This window comes from Fukomys damarensis, unplaced genomic scaffold (assembly GCF_012274545.1).
Source record: "Fukomys damarensis isolate Sample0158 unplaced genomic scaffold, DMR_v1.0_HiC HiC_scaffold_38, whole genome shotgun sequence".
Classification (NCBI taxonomy): Eukaryota; Metazoa; Chordata; class Mammalia; order Rodentia; family Bathyergidae; genus Fukomys; species Fukomys damarensis.
In genome coordinates, this window is record NW_022900950.1 from 70,183,357 (window position 1) to 70,195,352 (window position 11,996).

The window sequence follows — 11,996 nt, forward strand, 5'->3', positions numbered from 1 at the left end:
GACATCACACACACAGACGTACTCATTCCAAGAGTGCCCCACATTGGGCTCCTCAGATCGGGCCTGCACTGTGGCTTCTCCAGCCTGCGGGTTACCTTTGAAGAAGAAAGTAGTTGTATAACTTGCAAAGCTGTTTTCTTTCTCATACTTGGAATCAGTTCTTTGAAATAAAACAGTTGTCACATTGCTTCTGATGGGTTTTAGAAAGTTTGAAGAGCAAAATTGCTCTCTTGCCTGAGAACCCAAAAGGTATGAGAGCAAAGCTAGGAGGCTTATGGATTGCTCTGTGAGTACTTTTGCTTCTAAGTAGCCAATGTTTTCTAGATAACAAAGTTTGATTTTTTTATGTTATTAAAATAGGCTATAATTATGAGGTTACTGAGCAATATGGTAGAAAACTGTTATTACTCCAAAAAGCTAGAATTTCTTTCTTTTAACACCATTTATAACACCTCCCACCCACTGAATGTCAGAGTAAAAAAATCAGTTAACTTTTTTGACATTAATTTCTATATTTTAAAATGTAAATTTAGATAATTTCTAAATGAGAATCCTTAATTGAAAAAATCTGTGATATATAAAGAATTCAAGTTCACAGGGCAGGCAGAATTACTACCAAATAAATACCTGTGTTGTTTTACAAATGATTATAATGTCATAGTGCAAATTAATTTATTCTTCCTGATCAGTAGGGACCACTTCACTTTTATGCTTCTTGACCCTTTATTATAAAATGTGTTAACGTGTTTAATAAAACTTTACTAATGAATAGAAATACTCTGTATCCCATATGCCTTCAACCATTAGAGAAATGTGATAAAAGAAAAACTTCAGTTATTAAAATATTCTTAATTTGCAGGATGGACATTTGGCAAATCCAAATCTAATTTTAACTTACACTATAAGTCACACATTTGAAGTTTTTTCTTGGTTGTTTCAAAATGTGAAATACAAGCTTTTTTTTTTTTTTTAAATTAAATGTTGTTTAAGAATACTTGTCTAAAGCTGTGATTTAAAGGATATGAAGGCTTTTTTTTCCTTAAACTTTTAATATTTTAACCAATTAAAACTAGACTGATTTGAACCAGTCTGTATACAGTATAGGAGCTATGATGTCAGGTAATAAAAATACTAAGTTTAAAGAAAGATGCATTCACTTCCCTGAAGAGATTCTTTTTTAGTGCAAATAAACAATTATGTTTTCTTACAAAATAAAATTAATATAGGGCTGTAAGAGAGAAAGCAAATCTGAAATAAATCCTAAGAACCCACTGCAGCAACTGGTCATATAAGAAACAAAGAGGGCTTATGGTGGGTCAAAGAAGGATTGAATTTTGAACGTGTCATTTGAATACCTGAAGAGCATCCACGTGGATAGCCTATTAAAGATCAAGGTCAGAAGTTTGGGGGGAAGAGCTGGACAGAGATTAATGTATAAGGATGAACTCTAAATTAGGGAGCAGCTCACATGGCCCAGGGGTTGACAGTAAAGCACAATTAGAAATTTCACCCCTAGTCAGTGCTGTTCGCCAAATTATGCTGCATTGTTCGTTCAAGCCTAGTGTAGAGAAAGTTGAGTGGGTTAGATATAAAGGTTGATTGAGGCTCACATGAATCACTGTTTACTCTCAGTTGTGAGATCACCGTGTTACATACCTAGCTCATCAAACCTACCTCATTTTTATGTTTGCTTTAGTGATATTTCTTGCTACCTATTTTCAGTTTTCTTCTACAGCCTGAAAAACACTCAGATTACGAATACACAGGCAGTAAAGGAGGAGATAGGGCTGAGAAGTGTGTCACCTTTTGTATTGGACTTCTTCTGTTCTCTCATAAGTAATATGGAGGGGTGCTGCTGTTTGGGTGTAACCGTGTGTGTGTGTGTGTGCACGCGTGTGTCTGTGTGTTTGAGAAAAGATCTCACTATGTAGTTCAGGCTGGCCTTGAGTGCACTATGTAGCCCAGGCTGGTCTTGAACATGTAGGCATCCTCCTGCCTCAACCTCCCAAGTGCTGGGACTACAACATCCCATGTTCCTGGCTTTGGGTATGACATTCATTTCTATCTGCAGTATAAATGCCAAATTGAGTTAGAAGTGGTATAGTGAAATAAACTAGCAAAATACCTCAGTGACACAGGACAATTCAATGCAATATTCCTATATTATGGCTTTTGCACAAAACATCAATCATAAGCTTTGATCATGGAGCAGAAAACATGTAAGTTTTATAAATAAATGTGTTTTTAAAAAATCCTACTTAATATATCATTTTTTTTATTAAGGAAACCAAGGAATATTCTGAAAAGGGAGCACCTTTTTTAGTGTCCTGGAGAAAGGATAGAGGAGATGAAATGAAACTCAAGTCAAAACCCATTGATTTCATGAATCTGCTTTTGCCTTCTTTGTCCTTGTTTCGTGTGATGTCTTTGAAAATCAGTCAATCTAATTGAGCACATTCTCACAGTCACACTTTGTACATTCTTATCTTTGTTGTAATTTGAGAAATGGAAGGCATTTATTAATACAGCAGTGATAGACATTGATAAGAGTTTCAGAAGGACTGAAATATTAAAGTTGTACATGAGAAATAGAGAAGAGAATGATCTAGGCACAGCAGAGCACAATTCAGGAGAACGTGATTTTTAAAGAGCATCTGTATCTTATTTTAGTGGCGCCTTCCACATTCCCCATGATTTCCCCAAATGATTGGTGTGAATTCTGTGTTGTTTATAAATTCATTTGGTGTCTCGGAGTGCAGTTCATTGAATAGTGCTTGAGAGCATCTGGGTACCACATTATATACTTCTCACATAACAGGGCCATTAGTGCTTCTTGCCGTTTCTTCTCTGTCCTTTTCAGTCTGAAGATCATTCTCCTAGCTGGAGAAGACTAACGCAAGATAGGCATAGAGTTTCTGTTTTTTATCTCTTGAGATTGCTTTCTCTTCTTTCGTCACAAAGAGTAGGTTTGTTCTTGCCTTGTTTTTCTTTCTGTAAGCACAGGTTTTCAAAGAGTCTCCTTGTTATTTTTTGGTAAGCCTGGACACCAGCCAGCAGGCCAGTATTCATACAGGCTTGACTAACTCTCATCTTGACCTCAATTACCTGCTTGTTCCCTTTTAGAGCTTCTCGTTTTAAAAGTTCTTGTCACTGCCACTTTGACAGATCATTAGCGTTTTAAAACCAAATGAAAGTGGTCAGAGGAGATGGCTCTTAAAATGTATCCCTGAGGTTTTATGTCTGAAGGCTCAGAAAATGGTACCATTGCTAATGCTGTTGGAGGTAGAAATGTGGCATTGATTTGAAGGCAGGATGATGAGTTTCCGAGTAAAGAATTGGGAAGACAATTGGAGGTGACCCACCAGCCAGTTGAAATGTAAAATTAAAGAAAATGTGAGACCAGGTCTGGTGGGACATGTCTGTAATCCCAGGAGCCTTAAAGGCTGAGGCAGGAGGATGTCAAGTTCAATCTCAGCCTGAGCAATGTAGTGACTTAGTGAAACCTTGTTTCAAAATAAAAAGAGGTAGTAGCTCACTCAGTCCAATGTCCTGCATTGGACAGCCAAAAAAGAGAGGGGGCCACCAAGAAACTACAGCTAGATAGATATAGCAGCCATTCAACTTAATTATTTAACCACAACCACAGATAAGACGCTATACAAATATAGTCACTTCAGAAGATAAACAGTGAAAAAAAAAATCAGAAGGAAGCTAAAGAACTAAAGAAAACGAATCTTTCTGAAAAAGAGGTGAGGGAAGTACACCTCCCTGAATGAACACCAATAAAACCAAAGTAATTCTAAAAGCATCTTGTTATTACTAAACACTGAAGCTTCCTGTGCCAGCTGTCTGATGCAGTGTCCTGGGGTACATCCATGTGTGCAGGGTAAGAGCCATACACAGAAGGGTAGCAGGAAGCACTTTTCTTCTTTTCTATGACTGAGTTAGTTTGTGACTATCATATGCAGTGCTCTGAGATCTCAGGCTAAACTGAGTTGTTCAGAACTGAACCTGAGATGCTTTCCTGAGATTCCCTGTATCTCAAAAGGCATTGAGATCTGTGGTTCGGGAATACCACCCCAGCATGTGGGAGCCCAGAGGAAACCTTAATCCTGCCGGGGACTGTTAGGACCCGAGAGCAAGCTGCAATATTTCATCCATAAAATAAAGAAGCTGGATTTGATCTTCTAGGGGCCTTTTGGTGCTAAAATAAATGAATTTTCCCCGTTAAGAAAATATACCCCTTGCTTTTGCTTTTTTTTTTTTAAGGAAATATGCTATTTGGGGGAGTTGAAGAGTTTAAAAGCTAACGTCTCCTTTTGTTTTAATGAAAAGTGTCCAGTCGTTGTGGGTCCTGGCAGCACTGGGGTTTGGGGAATAGATTTTGCCCTGAATTTGAGTACTTACATTTTAAATGAAGGCTGCCACATTTCTGAGTAAATTCAGTGTTAAATTTTCTAACTTAAAAAATTGGAAGATTAGAATATTTTCATTTGTTTTTAGAAACTAGAAAATTACATTTTAAGAAACTTTTAGATTTCAGTAAGTAAGATGCTAGGGATCAGCCTTTAGCCAGAAAATTCTAATTTTGCCACCTGGTAGATGCCAACTCCACTTTGTAAATTCCAAAAAAAAAAGCAAATTTGGATCCTTTGAGAATAGGGAAGCTCAAATAACTAATTCAAGTAGTACCATTGCTCTCACATCTCCCTTTCTAATGGGAAAAGGTTTGAGAACAACAGCTGGGTATCAACCCAGTATTTTCCATGAGTTTTCAGCAGTTCTTGTAAGTGGCGAGGATTAAATGACAAAAAAATGATGGTAGCTGAGTTTATATTCTTAAGTCCTTAAACTGAAGGTTAGACAGTCACTAGTAACAATATAAATACGTAATTCTTGCAGATGAAACCACTGAATATCCAGGAGAAACAAATCAGTGTTGGTCTTGGTTTTGGTCTTATATTGGCAGATATTATAGTGGCCATCTGTTTCTTCACGACAGCCTTGATCAGGAGGAACAGGAATAGTCAGATGTCTGTTTTAAAAGCAACTGTACCAAATTAGAAAAGAAATACAGGGAAGCAGGCATTCATGCTTTCTCACAAGAAAGCAGACTCCAGAGAAATATGTAGTTGATCTTGGACAGAGCAATTTTATAATTTTGCTAAACACGTTAGAAGAAAACCTAACAAGGACCCTTATCTTTTACCATGCACTAAATTAAAATCCAAGTGGATTAAAGATCTAAGTATTAAAACAGAAACACTAAACTTGCTGGAAGATAAGTTAGGTAGAACTCTTGAAGACACTGGCATAGGAAAAGACTTCATGAACAAAGCCTCAGTAGCATGGGAACTGGCAGAAAGAATCAACAACTGGGATCTCATCTTATTCAAAAGCTTCTGTACTGCAGAATAAACCATCAGCAGAACTAAGAGACAACCTACAATGTGGGAAAAAATTTTTACCAGCTGCTCCTCAGACAAAGGACTATTATCTAGAATATATAAAGAACTCAAAACAATCAGCCCCCCCCCCAATATAAAGACCCAATTCAAAAATGGGCCTCAGAAATGAACAGACACTTCTCAGACAATGAAGTAAAAGCAGCAAGTAAATATATGAAAAAATGTTCCACATCACCGGTCATTCTAGAGATGCAGATGAAAACAACACTGAGATTCAACCTCGCCCCACAAAGAATGGCTGCTATCAAGAAATCAACCAATAACAAATGTTGGCGGGGTTGTGGGGAGAAAGGAACCCTTCTGCATTGTTGGTGGGAGTGCAGACTGGTGCAACCACTATGGAAATCAATACGGAGATACCTCAAAGAGCTGGGACTAGAGGTTCCATTTGACCCAGCCATCCCTCTGCTGGGTACCTTTCAAAATAATTAAAAGAATAATATCACAGTGATATATGCACACCTATGTTTATAGCGGCACAGTTTGTAATAGCTAAAACTTGGAAGCAGCCCATTTGCCCATCAGTTGGAGACTGGATAAAGAAGATGTGTTTTTTCTATAAAATGGAATACTACTCAGCCATAAAGAATGAGAAATTAGACTCATTCATAGGAAAATGGATAGATATTGAGGATAATACTCCTAAGTGAAATACATAAGTCACACATGTGTAAATACCGAATAGTTTCTCTGGAGTGAAAAACTTGATAGTACATAAGATCCTAATGAGATAATTGACAATGTGAAATAGGAAGAAAAGGGCTAAAAGTGTAGGGAAAATGGGAAGGGTAGGGAAAGTAATAAGGGAAAAGAAAAAATATGAGAAAATAAAAAAATGGAAATGAAGTGTTTATAAATGGGGAGGGCAGGAGTGGGTGAAGGGAGGGCAGGGACAAGGGGGAAAAGAGAACCAAGACCTGTCATGTAAAGGTACAAGATCCCAACAATGAATGTAACTGTACTGTATCCCTAAAATGTACCAATAAACTCAATTTAAAAAAAAAAAAAAAAGAAAGAAAAACTAACAAGACACATGCTCTTCCTCTCCTCAAGGAAAGATAACTAACCAGGCTCCTCATCCCACTAAAGGGAGAACCCTTTCTGCCCTTCACTTATTACATTGTTGCATGCAGCCTGTTCCTTTCCCTCCTGCTGAGTGTGAATGGTGTGCAGAAGACTGAAATATTTTCTATAATTTTTTGTTTTATGCTTTTGAAATGTGACATTACTACACAGGACTCTGTTGATTTTTTTTTTCTTTTTACAGAACCCATTTTCCAATTTAAAAATAACATATTAAGAGAGTCTTCTTTTTACCAATTAGGTCAGAGTCCCAAAATTTTAAGACCCAAACCCCATGGTTTAGAGCGAACTGACTCACAAACCGTAGGTGACTTTCCTACACGGAGAAAGGGTATGTACTTCAGCACCGCATGCTCTATGGGACATTGGGAATTTATTTACTGTGGAATGTTTTTTCTTAAAAACAAAAAAGAGCCTTACATACTACGACTGTTGTAAATAAAGCTTCCCAGCATGTTATCTCTAAAGTCAGCATTTCCAATAATACGTGATGAGTCCAGTTGTCATACCATTAACAACAGCATGTTAAATGTTTGATAATGGAATATCCAGTCTTGTCCTTTTGCAGTCTTCCCTGAACTTTTCAGGCAACAGTACATTGTTTTCTCTAAGCCTGTTAACTGCTTGTGAGTTCCAGTTGTCTCTTGTCTTTATGTGTATATATGTATAATGTATATGTATTCTGTCCTGAGGCATCATAAAGGATTATTTCTGTGTATTACTTATGCTATTACCTAGAAACTGAGAGCTAAACTATTAGCCTTTGCATGTCACAAAAGTGAAATATTAATTAGTTATAGTGTTGCAAACCTGTAATCTCAGCTCCTTGAGAGGCTGAGGCAGGAGGATCACAAATTTGAGGTCAGCTGGGCAATTTACCAAGACTCTGTCTCCAAATGAAAATTTTAAAAAGGGGTTGGGGGTGTAATTCAGTGATGGAGTGCTTGGCTGGCTTGCTTAAGACCCTAGGTTCAATTTTCAATACCTTAAAAAAAAATGAAACATTAAGAATAAATAATACAACATTCTCTATATATCTATTTTTAAGTATATGGACAAGGAAAAATTTTTAACTTGAACATTAATAAGTTTAGCTTTCATCATATTTGAGTCCATAAAAATACTTAGTCATGACCCTGTGAAATCTGTATAGTCCTTTGAAATTATTGCCTATTTTATAATTTGATGGTAATTATAACATGGTTGATTAAAATTACACATATATGAAAGACTAAAGAAACCTGGAAAAATGACTTCTTTATAAAGTGTGAGGATGAAACATAACTAAGATATTTACTCTGTATGTTTAAACAGCCTTCTAAAATATAGTTAATATTAATAAACACTATTGTTTTAGGTTTCTTGCTCACTCCATACATTTCTGAAAAATCATTTAGCCTTGACATTAAGAAAACTCTGTAGTACATATTAAAATAATTGTCTACTGCAATAATGAGATAAGTATTAAATAAGTAAATACTAGTAAATACTAAGTAAATACTACTAGTAAATAAGTAAAAATAAGTAAAGACTATTTTTAAAAAGCTAATATTAATATTACTTAATTTTATTTAATTTGATAAAGAAGTTAGTTTAATTAAATTAAAATTTGTGGCGATTATTTAAAGTAATTACAGCCATATCTTAAAGCATAAAGATATAATTTACCCTTTTATTTGTTTCCACAGTGAGTGTGAATTATTTTTAAAGATTTGATCATTAATTCTTGTGGTTTTAGCAGAATTTTAGATTTTGTTTTAGGGAAGTTTTAAAAATCCTTCCTGTGTATCATTTTGCATTTGTACTTGTCTAACTGATGCTTTGATATGGAAGAATAAGACTGTTTTCACTAGATGATTAATACCTATATTAAAGATGAAATTAGTAAAAGAATGAGTTATTGAAATAAGCATACAAATCAAACAAGTATGAAGGAGTTGCGTATCAGTCTTGTTCTCTTTCATTTTATTCATAAAATGTTTACCTAAGAACCACATATTATAATAGAGCTTTGGACTTGCAGTAAACTGTCACGAAGCATTTAGTTTGGCTGTTGCTATGTAGTGTTTAACTGTGTGAACTTGGGTAGACCAAGTAACACCTTTGGACCTTATTTCATGTGTGAAACTGGCTTATGTGAGATCTGTCAGGTATAAACTGAGATGTAGAGGATCTTGTTTGTTTTCCAAAGTTCTGTACACTAAAATCTCCTTTTTCTTTTCAGCCAAGCCAGCGCCTTTAGAAATAAAACCTTTGCCAGAATGGGAAGAATTACAAGCTCCAGTTAGATCTCCCATCACTAGGAGTTTTGCTCGAGAGTGAGTACTTTGTTTAAAATACAAACATGTTTGAATAACATAACTATCTAAAATTATTGTCACAAAAAATAGCTAAAACAGTGATTCTCGAGGCTAGTTTGTGGAGCACCTTTTGATGTTGCACAAATTCAAAACTATTCATTAAGATACTAAGAAGTTAAGTTGACTTTTCCATTCGCTCTATACAGTAGAGTTTTCCAGATCCTGATATGTGATAATAATCATGTAATGATTAATAGAATGTACATTTTTGCACTTTTGTATTTAAAAAATATTTCTATTTGTATTTGTAATATAATGTTAATAGAATAATTTATATAAAGTATCTTGAGAATCTCAATAATTTTGAAGGGTTCATGACACAGAATTTCTGACAACTACTAATCTGAAAAACATAGCAGTTTCCTTTAGGGCTTATTCAGTTGAGATTCGTTTAAATGCATATAAGGAAGTGAGAATAATTTATTAAGCTACAAACTTGTATTGAATGTGTGCTTGTTTTATAGGTATACATATAGGTAGTTTTTGAAAAATAGGAATTTTAAAGTTCTTCTTATGGATATCTACTTACCACGAATCACTGAAAATACTTATTTTTGTTTGCATCACAGAATACAATTTGATGTCCAAAGAGTGCTTTTATAATAAGCTATTTGTATTACTTGTGTGTATTTATGTGTGTTCAGAACATTGTTAGAATAAGTGTGTATAACAAACAAACATAAATGAATCTCCCAGAAAGATACACACTACTACTCATTTTTATTTTGAGAATGCATTTAGGGCTCTTATCAGGGTTCATGTTTACAGTGATAATTTCTGTGATTAGCTCCTCTAGGTTTCCCATTTCCCCCCGGCCGGATTCAGTGCACAGCACAACATCAAGCAGTGACTCACACGACAGCGAAGAGAATTATGTTCCCATGAACCCCAACCTGTCCAGTGAAGATCCCGTATGTAAAGATTTGATCCTAATCTCTCCCTTCCTGAAAAGTCCTTTCAAAGTATTTTTTTTCTATCCTCTATATTTTATCCTCATATTTTTCTCCCCAAACTCAAGGAAAAACAGAGAGACAATGTTTTTAACAATACTTTTTGCATTTCAAAAAGGAGTATCACAGTCTAACACCAGTCAATGGCCAATGTGTAATATAAGTAGAAATTTGTTGAAAATGTAAGTTTTTGTGTTGGTCAGCTCTCCATGGTTATACTAAAGCCTGAGATAACTTGTAACTGGGAAGAATTTCTTTGGGCTCGCTTGGCGGTTCCAATCCATGAGTGGTCGGCGCTATCATTTTGGGCCTGTGGCAGGAGCGAGTGGTAGGCTACAGCCACTACTGACCTCATGGCTAGGAAGCAGCAGAAAGTGAGGAAGGGGACCAGTGTTCCACAGTCCTCTTCTAGGAGACGCCACCAATGTCCCAAAGGCCTCCCATCTGAAGATGCTATTGCTTCCCAACAGTGCCCTCCCGAGGACCAAGATTGTAATGCGTGGGCTTTGGGGGAAGGTTTAGATCCAAAGCACAGCAGTTTTCCATCTCTCTTTTTTTTTGAAGGTGTACTTGATTTTTTATACTCTTTAAGAAAATATACTGGAAAAATTTTACATTGTACTTTCTGGGCTATTTTCTTATGTAGAAGGTCTTTGATAATCTTTCAGTAATATACCCTTAGGTTTAAAAGAGGAAATGTAATAAACAGTTTGTTTCAGGTTAGTTATATTACCACAAGGCATGAGACCTCTCTGATGGTAACAAGCATTTTATTCCCTAGGAATCAGGAGTTTGGCAGAAAATACTTCATATATTCAAGAACACAAACTAATCTTAATTTTTAAAGCTTTTGCTTTTGCTTTTCTTTAAATCAGATTGAATGCTTGGTCAGTGCTTGTTTAATGCTTGATAAGAGTATCGGTTAAGATTAAGTTTGCTTCTGAAAAACAAAATAAGTAACCATGACTTACAAAAAGAATTTACTTGTATTTCTTTCACATGCAAAAGTCTATGAAGCCAATCCAGGCCTATAATTCCAGCAGTCTGCAAGGCTGGGGCAGGAAGGAAATAAGAATGTGATCATTACAGCAATGTTTACCAAATCTAAGGTATTGATGAAATATATGTAATTTCACAGGATCTCATGTGTGGCTGCATAGGTGAAACAAGAGAAGACATAGTCCTAGAGAAGTTGAGTCAGGATCAGACCAAATAAAGACTAAATTCTCTAAATTGAAGTTTTGAGGCTCAGTGCATTTCCTAGACCAGTGATCATGAGGTCGGCAGTATACTGTGCAACATTCTGTCTTACCATAGTTACTTTCTCGTTGCTGGGACAAAATTCTTGATGCTCACAAGTTAAAGGAAGAGAGATTTTTCTTGGCTCACAGTTTTGTGTAGGATTCAGTCCGTAGTCAGCTGGCTTCAAGGCAGGGTGATGTGGCAGGGGTACATTGCAGAGGAGAAAGAGCTTAGGGCCTGGTGGAGAGAGGAAGACAGATGAAGGGAGGAAGGAGGCAGACGCAGTTTTCCAGGCCACGCCCCCCGACCTACATCCAGGCCTTGCCTTCGACACCACAGTTAGCTGTAAACTTACCAGTGGACTAGTTCAGTGATGAGTATCACACCGCATGATCCAGTCACCTCCAGAAAGCCCCACCCTTGGCACGTGAAGTTTCGGGGGGAAATCTAGATACAAACCACAACACATTCATATAAAGATCAAGTCATGCATTCCTCAAGAGGACCCCGTTGTGACACCTGAAATTTGAGTGATGGGTCACCATCGTCGCAGACATAAATATTATGACAGCACCAGCAACACAAATATCCTAAAACGATTTTATGCATTTTTAAAGAATTGTAGAAAAACCTAGCACCACTCTTTTGTTATTTAACCCAGAGTACTTACAGTAACTCCTAATATCGTAATGCTTCTCTAAAAAACCTGGGGAAATACTGGGTAAAAGGCCAGAACAGGATGTTTCCTGCTGAGATTAGATCAAGAGCAAAGAACGTCCTTGTAGACATATCAATTTAACAGTAAAAAAATTACAGTTCTAGGAGGAATTAAACATAAAATTCAGCTAGCAATTCTGAGAAATTTTCTTTTTTTTTTTTTTTTTTTTTTTTTT

The 11,996-nt window shown here is 36.1% G+C and overlaps 1 protein-coding gene across 2 annotated transcripts in view; it reads left to right on the plus strand.

Annotated features, from left to right (window-relative positions):
• Gab1 (GRB2 associated binding protein 1) overlaps nucleotides 1–11,996 on the plus strand; it is a 123,011-nt gene that overhangs the window by 101,817 nt on the left and 9,198 nt on the right. The window contains exons 7-9 of one of the 2 annotated variants that reach the window (XM_033759883.1): nucleotides 6,793–6,882; nucleotides 8,776–8,869; nucleotides 9,699–9,822. In XM_033759883.1, the coding sequence (XP_033615774.1) occupies nucleotides 6,793–6,882; nucleotides 8,776–8,869; nucleotides 9,699–9,822 (308 nt within the window). The remainder of the gene's footprint in view (nucleotides 1–6,792; nucleotides 6,883–8,775; nucleotides 8,870–9,698; nucleotides 9,823–11,996) is intronic. The other variant, XM_033759884.1, reaches the window with a different exon arrangement.